The 22131-nt window shown below is 34.6% G+C and overlaps 1 protein-coding gene across 50 annotated transcripts in view; it reads right to left on the reverse strand.

Annotated features, from left to right (window-relative positions):
• Nucleotides 1–732: 732 nt before the first annotated feature.
• The window catches only part of LOC106882013 (epsin-2), a 99217-nt gene continuing 77818 nt past the window's right edge, over nucleotides 733–22131 (reverse strand). For 10 of the 50 annotated variants that reach the window (XM_014932560.3, XM_089339371.1, XM_089339389.1 and 7 more), the window contains 4 exons: nucleotides 17266–17559; nucleotides 16378–16539; nucleotides 5805–5891; nucleotides 733–1238 (listed from right to left, as the gene is read on the reverse strand). In XM_014932560.3, coding sequence (XP_014788046.1) covers nucleotides 1033–1238; nucleotides 5805–5891; nucleotides 16378–16539; nucleotides 17266–17559 — 749 coding nt within the window. In that variant the 3' untranslated portion in view covers nucleotides 733–1032. Of the gene's footprint in view, nucleotides 1239–5804; nucleotides 5892–16377; nucleotides 16540–17265; nucleotides 17614–22131 lie in introns of all 50 variants that reach the window. The other 40 variants (XM_014932559.3, XM_089339366.1, XM_089339377.1 and 37 more) reach the window with 6 other exon arrangements.

The following is a 22131-nucleotide window of genomic DNA, read 5'->3' on the forward strand; positions in this document are numbered from 1 at the left end:
GCATACACTAACAGTCACTCAAGAGGATGACAGTCTATTCACATCCGCATATGCACACATGCAAAAGTTTGACTGTAAATTCACATCCATGCATTCACAAACATATAGACACATCAGAACATGTGTGTTTATTCACAAACGCATATACATGCGTGTATATTCGCATTCATACACACACACAAACACACAAAGTTATATGTGCTGCGTTTGGAGTTTTGTTGGTGCTTATTAAAATTTCACCTAAGATTCACCCCGCTCTCTCTCTCTCTTTCTCTCGCTCGCTCGCTCTCATATTGTGCAATTCTGATTCTTTAGGTGGGATGAGTAGTAAAAGACTATCAATATCCCACCCCCACCCCACCTAATTTGTTCAAAATTTCTTATTAAAAATAATAACAATAATAAATGAATATAATAATGACATTAATTGTAATAATAATATTAATTATAATAATAATCATAATAATAATAATAATAATGGTAATCATCAGAACAAACAAAGGTAAAAGTTTGTTATATTCCTTATTTCTTGTTTATGTAGCACCACCACCATCTCTGGTCACCATCGTCATCACCGCCATCATCGTCATCATCATCATCACCACCACCACCACCACTATCATCACCACTATCACTAAAACAGACTGTGATGATATAAATATCTTATTTTCGTCATTGGTTAGTTTTTTACAAGTAGCAGTCTTCAGAGTTGCTTTGTCTTTTCGTCTTCTGTTTTCTTTTTTATCTTTCCTCACCATTTTTTTTTTCCAGTTGGTTATTTGTTTTTTATTTTTAAATATATTTGCTTTTTTTTTTCTTTCCTTTTTTCTTTCTTTCTTTCTTTTTTTCTTTCCTCGTCCATTTTGTCTCCTTGTTCCATTTGTCGTTATAAGAAAAAAAGGGAGGAGAAGATAGAAAGGAAAAGAAACAGGAGGAGTTTGGTTTAAAAAAAAAAACAACCAAAAAACCAAAAGAAACCCTCGAACGGATTCCTCAAATCGTCATCGTTCATGACAGTCAAACAAACTGCTGTTAAAGAAACGGATTGCTGGGTTGATTTGGTTGCTGTATACCAGGCTGTAGAGGTGTATTAAATGGAATGAGGGGTCTTGGGAGCACATCAGCGTTGTTCACCGAGGTGAAACTCTGTTGTTGAGACTGCTGCATTTGACGCAGGGGCACTCGGGCTGTAGATTGTTCAAAGGGGTTCGTTCCACTTCCGGTAAATGGGTTGGTGCCTAAAAAGGACGAAATAAAGCAAAAGAAAAGAAAAAAAAAAAGAAAGAAAGAAAATTATATTAAAAAAATTCTTTTTTTTTTGTGGAATGGAAAGAAAGAAAGAAAAACAACTTTTTGTTGTTGTTGCTGTTGTTAAACAATCTTAAAAATAAATGTTTAAAATAATTACTTATTTTAATATTACTAATTGACCTCAATTAGTATTTGACAATGTGAGAGAAGAAAAAAGTAGATGAAAATAATATCCACAAATGATACAAAAAACAAAACAAAAAGCAATTAATATAATTAATGTTTTCAAATTTTGGTACAAGGCCAACAATTTTAGGGGATGACTAAACTGATTTTAGGGGATGGATAAACAGATTACATCAACCCCAATGCTCAACTGGTGTATATATATATATATATATATATATATATATATATATATATATTTATTTATTATATATATATATATATATATATATATATACACACGACTGGCTTCTTTCAGTTTCTGTCTACCAAATCCACTTAAAAGGCTTTGGTCAGCCCAAAGCTACAGTAGAAAACATTTGCCCAAGGTGCCATGCACAGGGACTGAACCTAGAACCAATAATTATTTGTTATCAGCTGGCAGAATTGCGAGTTGGGTAAAATGTTGAGTAGTTTTTCTTCCAGTTCAGAGCTCAAATCATGTTGTGGTTGACTTTACCTTTTGTCTTCGGGCTGATAAAATAAAGTACCCTCTCCACTCCACCAGTGTTATCCAGGGGAAAGGCAAAAGCCGATACAGCTTGGCACCAGTGACATCACAAGTCATTTCTACAGCTGAATGAACAGGAGCGACATGAAATGAAGTGTCTTGCTCAAGAACACAACACACACAGACTGGTCCAGGAATCAAACTCACTAACTCATGATTATAAGCCTGACGCTCTAACCACTGAGCCACTGTTGTTGTCATTTGTTTGATACCATAATCTCATACGGCAGGCAGAGAAAAAAAAAAGAAAAAATCCTAGAAAATAAGTCAATGTGCTCTTCATTTTTTTTTCAGTGGAGGCTTGTTCTGTTTACCTTCACTTTAACATTCTAATGGGACTGTTATATATACATAAATATATTTTTATACATATATCTATATCTATCTATCTATCTATATATATATATCATCATCGTTTAACGTCCGCTTTCCATGCTAGCATGGGTTAGACGATTTGACTGAGGACTGGTGAAACCAGATGGCTACACCATGCTCCAATCTGATTTGGTAGAGTTTCTACAGCTGGATGCCCTTCCTAACGCCAACCACTCAGAGAGTGTAGTGGGTGCTTTTACGTGTCACCCGCACGAAGGCCAGTCAGGCGGTACTGGCAACAGCCATGCTCAAAATGGTGTATTTTATGTGCCACCCGCACAAGAGCCAGTCCAGGGGCACTGGCAACGATCTCGCTTACACATGTCATGGGCACAAGTGCCAGAAAGGCGACGCTGGGCACAGGTGCCATCCCGATTTCGCTTTCGCTTGCCCCAATAAGTCTTTGCAAGCTGAGTTTCGTGTCCAATGAAGGAGACGACGTTGGCACGGGTGCCAGTCGTCGAATTTAGTTCGATTTCGATTTCACTTGCCTCAACAAGTCTATATATATATGTAAAACTGGTATATCCAATAATGTTACACTGCTCTATTTGGTGGATATTTAAGCAACGGGTTCATGGATGATTAATGGGTTGGATGGGAGCTGATCAAGGAGTAAAAAATATGGCATATACACCCATTACCCATTTGTCCTCTTCAATCTCATTGTTGCTTACATAAGCATACTCAGATACGAAATGTTATAACAAATCAGTGCTGGCAATAATTTCTATAGAAAATCTGTGGAGATAACCCTTAACTAGCCAATTTGAAGGAGAAGCATAAGTTGATTGCATCAACTCCAGTACTTGACTGGTACCACCACCTTAATAACAACAACAACATCAATAACAATAATAACATTAATATCAACAATTTGGAAGTATTCATTCACTAAGCAAAATACATATTATACATGAATATAAATATTGAAGTTAACTGGTTAAAAAGAATTAATCAATTTAAACAATCATCATTATAGCTATTATATACTTTATCAATATGAATAGAAACAATATCATAAAATTTATTTAATTTATAACAGTGAAAAAGAAAAAAACAATCAAAATACAAAATACTTCCAGGGAAAAATTTCACCATCAAAATATATTAAAACAGAAAAAAGAAAAAAAAAAAAAAAAAAGAGAGAAAACTTCATTTTACCAAGAAAAATCCATGCACAAAAAAGCAATTACTATAAGCTTGAAAAAATTCAGACCACCAGAGTAGAGATTAAAAAGGATGGGGGAGAGACAGAGAGAGGAAGATTCATATATGTTTGTTTACTGTAAAACATCAATGTTTATAGCTTCCCAGATGGCTGTGAAGTCAAGGTGTTGGACCACTGACTGTATGGTTGTGTGTCCAAACCTTTCTTCCAGCCAGTGTGTGCTGTTGGTGTTGAGCAAGGGCTATAACTCTGCTCTGACTGTGAGAAGAAACCAAAAAAAAAAAAAAATACTCGACTGGTTTAGCAAGTTAGCAAGGACATCCAGCTGTGAAAACAACAATTACTCTCATTGAAAAGAAGAAGAAAAAAGAAAAAAAAAATTCCATACCAGCAAATGTTAGTATCAAGAAAATGGATGTAAAAATGGTACACGCAAATATACGAAACACCAGAAGAAGGAAATAGTAGCAATTAAAAGGGGGGTGGGGATGAAAGTAAATCAAAACTGTTAGAAGAAAACTTAACAAGCAAATAGTTCCAAAGAATCCAGATATGATGCAATTTGAGTGCATATGTAGCAAGTTTGTGCAAAAAACAAATTACATATAAATATAAAATACATATAATATATATATATATATATATATATATACATACAATATGCATATAATATGTATAATTATATATATATATATATATATATATATATATATATATATATATATATATATAATTATACATATTATATGCATATAATATATATATATATATATATATATATATATATATATATATAATTATACATATTATATGCATATAATATATATATATATATATATATATATATATATATATATATATATATATATATATATATATGACATATATGCATTTAGATGAGTGAGTGATCAGAAGATGGCATTGGTGAATTTCATTTCTTTCGTAAGTAAATCATTAATATAGTGAAGAATAATGTGCTAAAATATTACAACCAAAACGCAACATGTATAGCAAACAGAAAATGCATATGATGCAAATTGAACATACACTCGGCAACATACACACACACACGCACACACATAAGTGTAGTAACTATACACTGAAGGCACACACAGAGGATAAACTATTTAAAACATTGCTCCCACCTATAAATATAGATATTGTTTAAACATTTGAAGTTGTGTTGGGTGAAATCTCATGAAGAAGCAGAAGCAGAAATACAATACATTGCAGTCTCCAAACAACTCAACAATAACTATGGTAGTCCTTCTAGGATTACAAGGATGTTAATTACATAGTGGATAGATATTTCTCTAATCTCATACTATGAGTGTTGTTAAATGCCTGTCTATTTCAAACACAGAAGCTCATCAAACCAGAGCTTATACTAGTTTTCAAAGCGATAACAAACCACCCCTGCTTCTATTGATTCAAACTTTCTGTTTAAAGGATAAACAAGTTGAAGCCTTCCATCAAACAAAATTTCATGTGAAATTATATTCCAAACACTGTTATAATAATGACTGTTATTTAGCTAAATTCTTCTGAAAGAGTTAAAGTGATAAGATTCTCTCTTGAATGTGAAGCCAGTCTATTGTAAAGTCATCCCCCAGTTGCCAACAGGTACTCGCTTTCATCTAAGTAGTATGGAACAATAGGAAATATATCTTATTCAAGGACACAATGTATGACCTGGTCCAAGAACCAAATTCGTGGCCTAACAATCACAAGCCCAAAATTAATTGCTTGCTGTCATGTTTTGTTAAGAGAGAGAGAGAGAGAGAGAGAATATGTCTCTGTGTGTTTATTGATATCTGTGAACATAACAGAAAATGTTTCTAACGATTAGCAAACAACAGACAACTCCAATTGCAGTGCGGCCATTTCAAATATCTATTTTAATAAATTGGCATGGTTGGACTAGAAAGACATTCAGGAGGGGGGAGATCACCTACTGTCTACTATTGAGTAGGAGGCAAAGGGTCTTCAAACACATTTCACTCTAACTAGTGAGAAAGGGTTTACTTAATAGAAATTGCTCAGGGATTAAGAAATGAAATTAGGTTGGAGAGGAGTATAAACAGGCTTATTTTAAAGTTAAAAAAAAAAAAAAAAAAAAGAGGCAAGAAGTTGGAAAGAAAAGGGGTGAGATAATAGGAAAAAAATAAGTCTTCAAGCCAAGGAAAATATCAATAAAATTTTTGCTTTGTTTCTTTTCACCCCTATTCCATTGTTTGTGTTGCTCCTTCTGCAGATCATCCATTGTCTTACCTTCAAATATAGATGGTGATGTCCTGGACAGTTGACTGTATTTGTTGTCATTTTTTAGCTGATTAGGGTCACGGGCAGCATTCATTTCTAGGACAGATACATGAGAAGCAGCTGGTCAATATAGGGGTCAGAGGCACAAGAGGAATAACAAAGCTTAATTGCATAGAAGCTGATCACTTTGAGAGTCCAGCCATTCTTGTTCTTAAAAATTACTGTTAATATTACTCGAGAAATTTTAAACCCAGATTATCACAATGAACATTTCATATATATATATATTTCTTGCTGATAGAGCAATCATCAGATCGGTGTAGCAATTCAAAGAGTATTTCAGGTATGTACAATCTGATGATTACTGCCTGACAAGAAGGTTGAAATAATGAGAAAAGTAGAGAAGTTTAATTCTGATACAATAAATATCTATTCTGCTTCAAGTATCGTGCACTCTTTTCATTGATCATAACACCACTTGCAAATACAAACATACACACACACAACATTCACTTGGACAAAGCCTAAAAGTTAAAAAAAAATTCAAGTATTTCATTTAACATATAGATATCCTTTAAGAAATTGTCATCTCATTACTCTATAATCTAAAAATTCTATTTTTCTTTCTCCCTACATCAATTAATTAATAGATAATTATCCTCCACTCTAGGTGATTGTGAAGAGAAGACATACAGCTTCAGGAGCATGTCAACAATTACTGAGAGAATATTAAATGTTCATTCTGGTCTCTCCTTGTTTCTTTCTGTGTTCCTTTCAGTTGAAGAGCATAGGCTCGAAATGTCAAAGACTCTCTATTCCTGAGCGTTAAACTAATACATCCATTTGTTGTTTACACCACCTGTCTTCGTCTGTTGTTTTTTTCATAAATTCTCCCATATATATATATATATGCTAGGAAGGAGGGGAGAAGATTTATGATGCACAGGAAAAAATATAGGGGTACTTCTCTCAAATTCAACTAATAATTTTACAAATTTAAAAAATTTAAAGGTGCATTCATGACTCAAATAGACAATTCTCTGGTAGACTTGAAAATACTTTGAACTCTCAGTTATCTAGAAGTAACTGTTTTACTTCGCTCCCCTTTATCAACCATTACTTATCTACTTATCTTAGTTTACATGACACAAGGTGCTGCAAATATTTCTTCCTTTCTCGATAGGAGCATTTTATTCAAACTGGTTTCACATTCAGGAAAATTAAAGGCCAGCAACAGAAAGTAATGGAACAATTGTCATTTATATAGTAACTCTTAACTCACTTACATCAGCAGCAATGAACGATGTTCAATTTACAGTAGGTTGGACTGAGATTATCAAGAGTTAAGTGTCTTTGCCAATAAAATTGTGTAATGCTATGGTTCCCAACCTGGGGTCCGCAGATCCCTGGTGGTCCTCAAACATAGTACTGGGGGTCCGTGAACTAAATTCAAAATTTAATAAGGATAAGCATATTAAAAGGGGTCTTTGGGAAAACTCATTTAAATAAAAAGGTTGGGAACCACTGGTGTCAAGGGACCAGTGCTTCTCTTGTTAACCATTTTATACATCTAAAGCTGCTGGAAATTACTCTCACTACAGCGGAGAGGTTCAAGTAACTTAGATTTATATCATAAACCTTATGTTCTTCTAATCATCTCTGTTTAAGCTGGAGAAAAAAATTTATGACAACAAAACTGCATTCAAGTCACGATTAATACAAGGTGTGTGGATTGATAAAGATTTGACAGGATTAGCTATGGTGAGGTACTAGAAAGGAGGATTAACAGATAGCAATAGACATACCACCCATAAGTAAGAGATGTTAAGATTTGGAATAAACACCTCTCGTCAAAAGTTTCACAAAATTTACTAAACAAATTTAGTATACCTATCTAAGGATAAAGTAGAAGACTGATTAATATATATGAACAAATAATAATTTATACCAACCCATTACAATATACATACATATATATATATATATATATATATATATATATATATATATATATAGAGCAACTAGTTACAGAAAAGATTAATTATATGAACACTGGTACTAGATACAGTTGGAAAGACCAAGAGATAATATCAACTTGTTACAATATATATCTTTTATCTTTTACTTGTTTCAGTCATTTAACTGCCAGCCATGCTGGGGCATCACCTTAAATAGTTTTTTTTTAGTTGAAGAAATCAACCCCAGTACTTATTTTTGAAGCCTGGTATTTATTTTATTGGTAGTCTTTTGCCAAACTGCTAAGTTATGGGGATGTAAACACACCAACACCGGTTGTCAAGTGGTGATGGGGGGGGGGGACACAGACAGAGACACACACATATAGACATATATATATGATGGACTTCTTTTAGTTTCCGTCTACCAAATCTATTCACAAAGCTTTGGTCAGCCAGAGAGAGAGATCAACTAGTTATGGAAGAGATTAATTAACTATATAAACATTGATATTAGATATAGGTGGAAAACGAGAACAGAATAAGCCTGAGTATCAACGAGCCAATCTGAGGGAAACAGTTAATGAAACTAATTCAATAATGTTACATCAGGACATACATTAAAAACAAACCAACAATCCATCACAGACCTAACTCAATAAGAACACCTTAAATTACAATATGCAGAAGAGATTTCTTCAATTCATCACAAATTAAGCAATTCCTGTTGTAAGGTATATTTAACAATAATTAAAGTGTCTCACATAACTGTTAAAAAGAATGAAAAAAAAAAACTTTTGAAATTAGCATACAAACTTTTGTAAAGACAAGTACGTGGAACTTCATATAATAAACTAGTATATGAATAAACTGGCACGTGAGCCCTTATATAAATTAGCATGTTAACCTTTTATAAAATTGTTAGTCAAATCTCCTTAACAATCTCACCTAATGGATCTCCACATCAGTTTCAAGAACAATTGTTCTAGTTGTTCATTCAACTGAACTACTTACTCTATTACAATACAGGTGACTGAGTGTTCCTGACAAGTACACTTATAACATAAGCTTCAAGCACCCTTATGATATAAGCATCAACCAGCATATGAAAACAAGACTTTCATAGTTTCTGTCTATTCAATTTTCATTCAGAAGGATCTCCACATCAGTTTCAACAATAATTGTTCTAGTTGCTCAATCAACTGAACTACTTACTCTGTCGCAATACATGTAGCTGAGTATTCCTGCTAGACTTCCATAGTTTCTGTTTATTCAATTTTCATTCAGAAGGCTTGGGCCAATGTAATGCTACATTACACACTTGCTCGAGCTGCCATTAAGCCTTGTATCTGGTTTCTCCTGCAGTTATTATGATAGCCCACGGTCCTAGAAATTCTGCTCCCTCCCCACTTCAATCCCTTGATCTCGTCACTTGACGTATGTTTGCTTCCTTTGCTATTGTTCACTCCTCTCTATCTCTCTCAGATCTCCAACTAAACATCTGCAGTGTCTTCTGAACTACTTTCGGTTAGATTTCCTTTCCCCCATCCAGTTTTACCAACTAACCTAATCAGTAACGAGTCAAAATGATCATTAATCTCACTAATCGCATCCAGTCTAGACAAGATTAGAACAACTGCAGACACTGATATTCCTACTAAAAAATTACATAAATAAATGAAACAAGAAACAAAATAAAATAAACTAAAACTGTCCCACCTCTTCTTCCTCCACAGCAAAATAAGAATCAAGATTTTTGTGTTTTGGTCACTAATCAATTTTAGCACTATGTAAATATTGATTTCTTTTGACTCGGCACAAAGAAAAAGATTTTGCATGAAAAGGACTTAATTTGATTGAATCAGTTCCATTGCACTTTCAGTATTTATTTGATTTGATTATTTTAGCCCCAAGAAGATGAGGCAATGTGGAGTCTGGTAATAATTTGAACTTAAGATACTACCAAACCAACCTTCTTGAACAAGACTGAATCAGTAAGGGAAGCATTAAATGGTTGCTTGACCTGTTAGAAATAGCAACCAAATACCCCTTAAATAATACTCTACTACTGACTTAACTCTTCGGTATTCAGATTCCCCTGTCAAATGTAATGCTTATTTTATCTGTTTCAGTCATTAGCTTGTGGCCATGCTGGGGCACTGCCTTGAAGTTTTAGTTGAATGACTCGCCCCCAATACCTTTTTTTTAAGCCTGGTACTTATTCTATTAATCTCTTTTGCTGAACCACTAAGTTACAGGGACGTAAACACACCAACATCATTTGTCAAGTGGTGACGGAGACAAACAGACACACACACACACATGTATGTATGTATGTATATATGACATGCTTCTTTCAGTTTCTATCCACCAAATCCATTTATTAGGCTTTGGTCAGCCTGAGGCTATAGTAGAAGACATTTTCCCACATTTCCACGCAATGGGATTGCAGCTTTGGGACCAGTTTAAATGCTAAAAGGTTAAAAAAGGAAAGGATATATTGGATAATCGAGTCCTATAATATCCCAAAACAAAAAAAGAGGGTGTGGACAGAGGTGGAGGCTGGGCATGGTTGAATGCCTGTGATCTGTCCAGTCAAGGTTGATCAAGGTCTGCAATAACAATAACCCTGGCCTCACAACACTTGCATTCATCTACATTCAGAATCCACAAATATAGGTCAAACAGGGGACAAGGGTATCTCCGGAATTGGTAAGAGAACTGGCTGGAATTCAGTGGAGAATTAGGATCCTCCCCCCCCCCCCGCCAACAATATAATATTGAAACTGAAGTCAATTTCAAATTATTTCAATCTTGAATCACTATGTGCAAGAGTTGTGTAGTAAAGGTTATGAAATAACCACACAATAATAATAGAAAATTTCTGAATGCTTTATCCCAACAACTATCGACAACAAAAAGCCTTAAAAAGAACAAAAAAATCCCAGAATATATATATTATTTGGCAGAAGTAACAGAGTGACTCAAGGGTTGAGAGTTTGATAAAAGTTTGGTAAGTGCTAAAGTCCAAAACTCTTGACCTTGAGTCACTCTGTTGCTGTTGTTTCAGCTAAATATTAATAAATATATATATATACATATATATATATAGTGTGTCTGTAAAGTCATTGTTGTGAGGCAACAACTGGAGTATCAATTAGATGTGTGTAGGGCAACAAATAGAAGTCACATCAAACTGCATTAAACTGTTGCTCTCTTATTCAACATGAATATGAAATGTAAACTGTCACAACTTACATCAATAAATTATTTTGAAATGTCACCATGACTTTACAGACACAATGTACGTGTGTGTGTGTGTGTGCGTACACACACATATAACAGCCATTCCTCAAGTGCTCTGCTGGTTATTTCCAGCAATGGCTCTGACGAAAGTAGCATTAATTTTCTTAGGTTGTTCGATTTACCTCAATTGATCAATAGACCAGTTGAGTAAAACTATCAGTAATGTACCTATAATGACTACTGGAAACAGCTGTAAGCCAAATTTGCTTTAATAAAAGAATTATATGTAATGGCCATTATTACCTCCACCTTAGTGAAGGTGGAGGTAATGTTTTCAGTCATGTTTATTTGTTTGTTTCTCCATGGACAAAATATCTTAAAAACCACTGGATGAATTCAGATGAAACTTTCAGGGATGTTTGGCCTCGTGACTGGCACAAACTGATTAGATTTTGGGGTCGATCCGGTACCGGACAAGGATTCTGGATTATTTTTCCGTTTTTTTTTTTTTTAATTTAATTTTTGAGAGCGGTCAGGTTCATTCTTAGTACTCTCGTTTGTGAGAGCAGTCGAGTTTATTTCTGATATTCTCATTTTAAAGATAATCTCCAGGACACATGCTGACTGGGGCCATGAGTTGAACCCACAACACCCTGATAATCAGCCTACCACCCATACCAATAGGTCATGCACCAAACGTGACAGACTGGTCAACCCATGAAGAAGATTAATTAAAGATGTAGATCTGATGTTTTAACAAAAACGAAGTTTCCTATTGAAGCTTTTTTATTTGGATTTAAGAAAGAACTTCTCTTCCATTTAATAATTTTTAACACAAAGAGTTGAGAGAGGTGGGGATGGAATGAAATTTGGTTAAGCTTAACATGAATCTAAAAGAAACAGATTATAAATCTTTATCAAATCAATATAATTACACACACACACACACTCATTCAAATATAACTGCTTAACCTCTTCAACATTCAAATGGCTGTCAAATGTAACCCTTATTTATTTACATTGCTTTGAATTAACTATGGATTATTTTGTAGCTTCAAGATTTTGATGACGCAATCCTTTATTTTTAGAAAGACACTGTAAAATAGGTGTGAGAGGCCAGATCAGGCCAGTTTTAATATAAAACAGGTACAATATTTGAGCTAGACATGGTTGGTTTAAGTACTATAGCATTATCTAGGAAAAGGTGAGCACATAAACTCACTCACTCACTCATTCATTCTCTCACCCCCCCCCCCCCTCTCTCAGATTCTTGACTGAAGGTCTATCTGTCTTTCTGGCACTCATTAACCCTACAATGTCACACACTTCCAGATCCAAAACCCCCGCTGCGCTCGAAACTTCCACCTACTCCTTCCTTCCCAAAACAGCAGCCATTTGGAATTTTTCTGTCAGCCAACATTATTACCCCTTCATATTTCAACCACAACACATTGATTTCACCAGTCTGGATGCTTCCCTTCCTGCTTTAACTCACTAAATGAAAGAAAAACAAAACCCTCTTTCCCTCTCTCACACACATATACACACAATAGTATCCAATAGTATTACTTAAAACACACTGTATAATGTATGTAGCTGGGGGGGGGGGTTTCCATACTGAAAATAACAAACTATTAAATTAAAGCAATTGTCAATCACCTAATGTGAAAGGTGCTAGCAGCATGCACAGACATGTGCAGTTAGAGAAACAGCAATGGTAGTTGTTATCTAAAATAAATTCTACAATTTCTATAGCAACCTCATCTAAACAATAATCATGCAGGCTTTCTAATGAATAATAATAATAATAATAATAATAATAATAATAATAATAATAATAATCGTAATAAAAATAGTAATAATAAAAAAAATTAATAATAATAATAAATGGTAATAAAAATTTTTTTTCAACTATAGGCAGAAGACCCGAAATTTTGAGGGAGGGGAATACTTGATTACATATATCCTAGTGCTCAACTGATACCATATCACTGACCCCCAAAAGGATTAAAGGCAAAAATCAATCACAGCGGAATTTGAACTCACAGTAAAACCAGAAGAAATACTACAAAGCATTTTGTCCAGTGTGCTAATAATTCAGCAATAATAATAATAATAATGATAATGGTTTCAAATTTTGGCACAAGGCCTGCAATTTTGGGGGCGGGGTAAGTCGATTACATTAACTCCAGTGCTCAACTGGTACTTAGTTTATTGACCTCGAAAGAGTGAGAGCAAAGTCCACCTTGGTGGAATTTGAACTCAGAATGTAAAGCTGAACTAAATGGCATTAAGCATTTTGTCTGGAGTGCCAACGATTCCACCAGATTTCAGCCACAGCTTGCTGCATTAATAATAATAATAATAATTATAATAATAATAATAATAATAATAATAATAATAATAATAATTATAATAATAAAAAATAATAATAGCTTCAAATTTTGACAAAAGTCTAGCAATTTTAGGGAAAGGTAAGTTGATAACATTGACCCCAGTGCATGACTGTTATTTTATCAACTCTGAAAGGGTGAAAGGCAGAATTTGAACTCAGAGCATACAGACAGATGGAATACCACAAAACATTTTGTGCAGCATGCTAACAATTCTGCCAGCTCACTGCCTTTCTTAATAATGGTTTCAAATTTTGGCACAAGGCCAGCAAGTTCAGGGGAGGGGTAAGTCGATCGTATTGCCCCCAGTACTCAAATAGCAGTTATTTTATTGACCCCAAAAGGTAAAGTCAACCTCAGTGGCATTTGAACTCAGAATGGAGAAATGCTTGGAAACATTTCATCTGGTGTGCAAACAATTCGGCTAGTTCGCCGCCCTGACTGCCTTTCTTAATAATGATAATAATAATTATTATAATCCTTTCTACTAAAGGCACAAGGCCTGACATTTTGGGGAAGGGGGCCAGTCGATTACATCGACCCCATTGTTTGACAGGTACTTAATTTATTGACCCCAACAGGATGAAAGGCAAAACCGACCTTGGCAGAATTTGAACTCAGAATGTAAAACCAAACGAAATACCACTAAGCATTTTGCCAGGTATGCTAACAGTTCTGCCAGCAAGCCACCTTAATAATAAGTATAATAATATTAATAATTATAATACATATATTTATTATTATTTACACACACACACACACATATATATATATATATATATATATATATATATATATATTTCTTCTGTCTCTCCTGTGTTTACCTAAATGATCAAGTTGTTTTGAGCAGTGATACAAAAGAATTCTTTTTGTACAAAGAAAGATCTCTTGACTTGTTCCACAATAATACACACTCTGCAATATGGTTGGTGAACAAGTAGAGGAAGTTTAGGAAGGAGAGATCTCTTTAGTCCTGTTTCATCAAGGACACAAGCTCTCAAGTGCTGTAAGCAATGAGTATTATTTATAGTGGTTGTTGAATGATGTTGAGGGTTGTGAAGACATTTAAAGTATAGTTCTTAGCAGGAACATGACAATTTCTTTGGTGCTGGTGCCACAATAAAATGAACACAGTACACACTATAAAATGGTTGATGTTAGGAATAGCATTCAACCATAGATACCAAGCCAAAAATGAAACATTCAAGTATTACCCTCACAGTTGGGTGGAAGGACATGTAGCAGTCATTATTATCACCATCATTTAAAGTCCATCTTCCATGCCAGCATTGGTTTAACAGAAGCTGGCAAACCAGGGGATTGCGCCAAGCTCCACTGTCTGTTTTGGCAAGGCCTTTACAGCTGTATGTCCTTCCTAACACCAACCACTTTCCAGAGTGGACTAGGTGGTTTTTACAGCTGGATTCCCTTCCTAACACCAACCACTTTACAGAGTGGACTGGGTGGATTTTTATGTGACACCAGCAGTGTATCCCAATGTGGAGTGTGACAATTAATTCAATGCATAGAGAGCAGACATAATTTACTATGGAAGGCAGAGGGAAAATGACAATGTAAAATGTGTGTGTGTTTGTTATGAAGTGTATTCTGGTTTTGGAACTTGTACACAACATCGCTATGTCCTAAAAGGTGAGGAAAAATTTAGCAACAGAAAGGGCATTCAACCATAATACACCACCACAGAAAAACCATCTAACTCATGCCAGCATGGAAAAACTGACATAAAACAATTGATGTCAATACATGTGTGTGTGTGTGTTAAAATCATTTTCTATACTAGCATGGGTTGGATGGTTTGACAGGAACTGGCAAGCCAGAGGACTGCATCAAGCTCCAATGCCTGCCCTCGCACGGTTTCTAATGCAAGATACACTTCCTCATATCAATCATTTTACAGAGTGTACTGTATGCATTTTATATGGCACTGGCAGAAAGTGAGATCACCAAGTAACTTGCAAGTCAAGACCTCTCAAATGAGGTAGTGGTGGTGGTGGGGTTGTTGAGAGAGGTGGCTTTATGCCAGATAATGAGATGTGAAAGTATGATTGAAAGATAGGAACAGGCATCTTGCTGTAGGAGAAATACATGGTTAGCCCAGTTGGAAGAGAAGGAGGATAGCAGTAAAGATGTGTCAGGCTATTCACATCTACAGGAAGGTGAATAATAAGTGGTATGGGTGGGTAATTATATACCTGTGAGAGGTGAGTGGCATGCATACACACACACAAACACAAAATTTGAATGAGGAAATTGTTTGCTTAGTTTTCTTAAGGTAAAAATAAATTCCCTGTAAAATATCTGCCTCAGTAAATTCTGTCTGGCCCCCATGCAAGCATAGAAAAGAAGGCATTAAGATGATGACAACGAGAAGAAAAAAATGTTTAAGTGAAAAAAAAAAAACATTTAGATATCCCACTTTAAAACAACGCTAGGAATTTGTAAGGGAGGGGTATAAGTCAAGCGAATCAGCCCCACCCAATAACTTGATTGGTACTCAGTTTGTTAACTTTGGGAAGCTGAGAGGCAAAACTGATCTGGAATCATTTGAACTTGGAATATAAAGGAACAGAATTATATACTGCAAGGACAATTAGTCTATTGTCTGTCTCAGAAAATTAACAGTAATTACATTTATTTCTTTGATTTAGGAAAAGGAGATGTGTGTAAGTGCTCATTTATAGAATGATGATATAGTAATGATTAAAGAATAGAGATAAATATCAATTGTTAATAAATAATAATTATAATTCTTAATTCTTTGGAAATACAATTAACACACGAATGCAATTATCAAACTCTAGATATCTCAGTAGAAATCTTATTTTCAAAAATCAAAAATAATTATTTTCTTCATCAAAATCGGAAAAAAAAAAATGAACAAATAAATTAATCAAATATAACTAAACAAAGCTGGTTATATGTAAAACATTTTAAATCTGTTTTTTAATGAGTAACCAAACTAATTACCTTTAGGTAACGAAGGTGAGGTCTTAGATACCAGGTTGTCCAAATTAACTAGTGCTGCATTCTCGCCTAGGAAATCTTTAGGTGTTTTCTTCTTATTTTGCTCCTGATCAGGTAAATCTTTACCAACACCAGACATAAGCCAGGGATCTGAAGTTGGTGTTCCTGTTCATTTTAATAGAGAATGCAAAGTAGTTTAAATTTAAAACATGTATCTTTGTACTTTTGGAAAAATTTATACTGGGAGTGGGAGGAAAATGAAATCATTTTAGACGTTTCTTCTAATTTCTTAGCCATCAAGCCTACTAAATATGTATTTGATTCAAACATCTTAATATTTTGGTCTTTTATCTAAACCAGTGGTTCTCAACCATTTTTTCCCTATGGAACTCTTTGATTCCTATTTTACTCAGGTGGGGCCTCATTGCCATTCAATGTTTAAAAAATCCCGTTATATTTTTATAATTGAACATTATAAAGGAATTGTTTAAAAAAAAATTGTTAAAATATTTTGTGTATTGGAGAAGTATAAGCAATTAATTAGACATAAATTTTAGCAACAAAATCTTACATTGGACCCTCAAGGGCCATATGGACCCTGCTTGAGAACCACTGATCTAAACAATGATTAATATAGATGTATATATATATATATATATATATATAAATGTACACATAGCAGTCAAGTATTACAACACCAATGATGACAACAACAATAATAATAATAATAATAATAATAATAATAATAATAATAATAATAATAATAATAATAAAAGTAATGATTCTAATAACTACTGCAAATATCATAGGGAGTCAACAAACAGCATGCAGGGTACAGCTTTCCAATATTAAACATTAAATGAAAGAAAAAAATATACACTAGCAACTTACCGCTACCCATATTAAGTTTCCCTCCTCCTGCCACCTGAGGACCAAATCCATCTAAGGCAGTAGATGTCTCCTCTATGCTCAGGGCAGGAGAAGTACTTGCTTTCCGATTAACCAACATATCGAAGGCGTCATCTATACTACTGGTGCCCATCCCATTAGTTGTGGTCACTGAAGTACCTGTTGAAGTTACAATTAAAGTATTTGGCATTGTGTGAACCGGAGTCTGACCAGTAGCTGGTACTGTGCTAGGTTCCCATGGACTCTGTGGTGTTGTTGCTGGTTGTGGCTGCGAACCTGTGTTGATAACAGTCCAAGGATCTGACTGATGAGAACCTGACAAATTTTCACCTTACACAAATTAACAACGAAGGAGGCACTAAAATCACCATCATCATCATCATCATCAACATCACAAATACAACTACAAAAACAACAGCTTTAAATGAACAACATACAAATGAAAATAATGAGCATATCATAACGACAAAAGACAGTTACACTTCATGTCAGAAAACAGACGATGAAGGATGCACTAAAATTGGCTGACTCCATGGAAAAATAAGCATCACAAAGAAAGAAGAAGAAAAAAACAAAAACTACAGACACCACTTGGTTAATCATGTCAACAAATAACCACATTAACACCAGTGCATAAGACAAACTTCAAGAAATGTAGTGGAATGTGAAAATATAAAACTGCATTGGAAGGGTCTGTCTCACATTTGCAAGCAATTGAAATCATTGAATATTAGAGAAAACAGTGGACAAAATATTTACATTTCAAATGCTGTCTTACACAAAAGTGTGTGTATGTGTGTGTGTATATATATATATATATATATATATCGATATATATGTATGGTAGTGTTATGTATATTTTAATGAGTGTAACAATTCCGACAAATCAACAACAATGATTGTCATACAGAAAGGAAAACATTCTACCAAATGAATTCTACAAGGGGGTGTTGAAAAGTTCCTGGTTTTGGGTAAAAGAAAATACAGGAGGATCAGTTAATTATGACTATTCAACATAATCCTCTCTCAGACTCACACACTTATTGCAGCAGTTCTTCAGTTTTTCTAAACCTTCTAAAAGAACTTAGAAGGTTGGGCCTCCAACCAGGCCTTTCGCGATACCCTTAAAGCCAGGAAATTTTCAGCATTCCCTTGTATTAAAATAATTTAACTATTTTCAATATTTGTTCAGAATATTTTTTTAAATGTGTAATTTTCTCGAACATATAAGGTTGTAATTTTAATAAATTTTTTTTTAAACTGAAATTGTGAATATATATATATAGAGAGAGAGACACACATACATACACACACTGCATTTAATTCTATTAATTCTAGAAAGAGTATCTGTTAATTTAATATTTAAGTTGCAAGGGTTTTAATTTACAATTATTGGCTCAACAATTTTAACTGAATGATTACATATGCAGATTTGTAACAATAGGCACATAGTATGGAGTCAAAAATACATATATAAGAATTTGGGTTTAAATGGAAAGGTAACAATTATCACAAATATCAACCCAAGATAATATCACTTAATAAATAGCAAACCATCTGATTACAGATAAGATTCTCCCTAAATATCACATTCTCCCATTTTTCATCAATATATTCTTGCTGCTGTATGTGATTTGAACTTGAGTAATGTATAGCTTTCTTATAGATGTATTACAATGGTTACCTTCTTTTATTTGTTTCAGTCCCTACACTGTAGCAACACCTTTAAGAATTTTTTTGATAATCAAATGGATCAACCTCAATATAAAACTTCCCTGAAAACATGTCCAGCCATGGGGGGAAAAATGACCTTGTTTGGAAACAGATGAGGGACTTGTGGCAGGAAAGCCATCTGGCTATGGAAAATTTTCCTCAGCAAATTCCATCTGACCCATGCAAGTATGGAAAAGTGAACATTAAGATGATGATGATGATTTTTCTTGTAGCAATTTCACATAATTTACATTATTTAATGCCTTCCTACCACTTGATGAGCATGATTGTCCCATTTTCTCCTCTTCTGAAATCAATAAGACTAATTATCCATTGCTGGATTTTTGCAAGATAAACCAAAATGTAAATTCCTTTGTAGTGTATGTGATCGTTAGTTTGTTAGTTTAGCAAATAGAAAAGAAATCAAGGGTGTATAACTAGCAATAACAAACAAAATCCACTTCATTATTCTGCAAAAGCAGCAAAACTATGTGATTGTAGTACGTGCTCATTGACTTATATCTGATAATGAAAAATAGACATTCCAGTCTTAAACATTGTGATGCCATTACCAAATTAAAGAAGGTGGAGCCAAACTAGGTTTTTCACTGAGAAATGGTGTTAAATCCATAATGATAGGCTGAAACAGATTTCTCAAAAACAAACACACCTCATCATCATCGTCATTTAAAATCCACATTCTATGCATCAAGCTTCACCACCTACTTTGCCATGGCTTCTATGGTTGGATGTCCTTCCTAACACTGGGTACTATTTTCATGGCACTAGTACTAGCGAGGTCATCAGGGGTTAGTTTCTGATCACTTGCTCTCATTATCTTGGAGTTAAACTAAAACAATCTCTACAACATGACTAAAGTGTGATCACATATAAAAAATAGATTATAGATTTTCGTATAATTCATCTGTCAATATCAGTCAAATCATCCTGTGTTTACACATTGTGTAAATAGCAGAATATTTAGATGAAAGCTCAGGGGTGAGTAGATTCAGGCCAAAAAAAGAGCCTCAGAAACAAGGCTCAACATTGTGATGGCCTAGTTCCTGATCCCATTTTCATTTGGGTTTTAACTACAAATAACCTGAAATATGTTCATAATACATCTAACAGATAGCACTGTTGATGCACTGCCTCAGCAACAATGGTCAGATGTTATTATGCAAAGCAAACAGGAAAATATTTGTGAATATCACAAATGTGAGCAATGCAACAGCCATACAAGGAGTGGATGGGAAGAGAAGCTTTTGCAGTATAAACTGCAATATTATCAAACTGATAATAAAAATTGGTTTGTTAAAATGAGCAACTAATTAATGCTTTATCTTATTTGATATACAGTAGTGTAATAATAAGTTTTATATCTTTTCCTTGTTTCAATCATTGGATTGCTGACATGTGTTGGCACTACTTTGTAAGGGTTTAGTCAAATAGAGGTCAGTATTTATGTTTATTTTTTAAAGTCTAGTACTTGTTCTTTTGTTCTTTTTGTTTTGTTTTTTTGCCAAACAGCTAAGTTCATCATCATCATTTAATGCCTGTTGTCCATGCTGGCATGGGCTGACAGCTGGCAAACTGGGGAGTTGTCCAGACTCCAGTCTGATCTGGCATGGTTTCTACGGTCGGATGCCCTTCCTAATGTCAACCACTTTACAAAGTGTGCTGGGTGCTTTTACATGGCACCGCATGTAAGTTATGGGGACAAAAAGAAACCAACACTGGTTATCAAGTGGTGAAGGACAGAAAGACAGACCCCCCCCCCATACACATAGTTCAGTCTACCAAATTAGTTGCACATAAATTCTGTCTACCAAATTCACTCATAAGGAAATAGTTGGCCCAAGAAAACACTTGCTCAAAATGCCATTCAATAAAACAGCCCAAAACCACGATTGCAAAAGAAGCTTTTAACCACACAGCCATGCCATCATCATCATCATCATCATCATTATATAATGCCCATCTTCCATGGGTTGGATGGTTTGACAGAAACAAGGCAAGCCAGAGAACTGCTCTACTGTCTGCTTTGGCATAGTTTATTATGACTGGATGCCCTTCCTAATGCCAACCACTTTACAGAGTGCATTGGGTGCATTTTATGTGACACCAACACCAGTGGGATTGCCAAGTAACTTGCGAAATGTAGACATCTCAGCTAGGAGAGGGAGTGGAACCAAGGGAAGTGGCTTTGTGTCAGTTGATAGGTTAAAATATAAATAAGTAACAGAGATAAGTGTCTTACTATAGAGGAGATACTTGGCTACCTCAGTAGGAAAAGAAAGAAGAGTGTAAATCAACTGAAGAGTCCCAACTTTGATAGGATATCCTTTGAGTGTAGGAGTGATCTGTTCTATCCTGCCTTTAGAGTTGTGCTTTTTTCTTTCTTCCTTTGCAAAAATTACTGGATTCATAATTTACATTTGTCATAAACATGTTCAAGGCAAATGGCAGAGCTTAACGCATCATTGGAAAGCAGTCATGCTGGGCTGTATTTCCATCTCCCTCTGATAATTATTCGATTTTTAGCACACACACAAAAATAAAGCTATTGTTGATTTGATTTTACAGCATTGTTACTGCAGCAGGAATTTCTTCCTAATTGTGGTACTTATTTACATATACAGATGGACTAGGACAGCCGAGAGTTAAGTGTTTGAACTAGAGACACATTGTTGTGGAGGTGACAGGATATGAGTCACTGACCTCATATTTGTCTGGTGCTTTAACTACTCAACCCTATGTGTTTTAACATCCATGGGATGCAATTATGATTTCCAACAAACAAAAGGTTTGCTCATGAATTAATTGTTCAAAATCAGCCTGAATAAATAACTGAGAGGGAGGATGTGAATACACTTATATCATCATCCACCATTGTTATTTAACTTCCGTTTTCTATGCTGAAATGGGCTGGACAGTTCGACAGAAGCTAGCCAGCCGGAGGACTGCATCAGGCTCCAGCCATCTGTTTTGGAATGGTTTCTATGGTTGGATGCCCTTCCTCATGTCAAAGCCCCTTCCTAACACCAATATATACCTATGTCTATAAAGTACTCAATCTTTTGTTTAAAGTTTAGAAATTACTAAATAATAATAATAGTTTCAAATTTTGCCACA

This window comes from Octopus bimaculoides, chromosome 21, assembly GCF_046866305.1.
Source record: "Octopus bimaculoides isolate indiv1 chromosome 21, ASM4686630v1, whole genome shotgun sequence".
Lineage (NCBI taxonomy): Eukaryota > Metazoa > Mollusca > Cephalopoda > Octopoda > Octopodidae > Octopus > Octopus bimaculoides.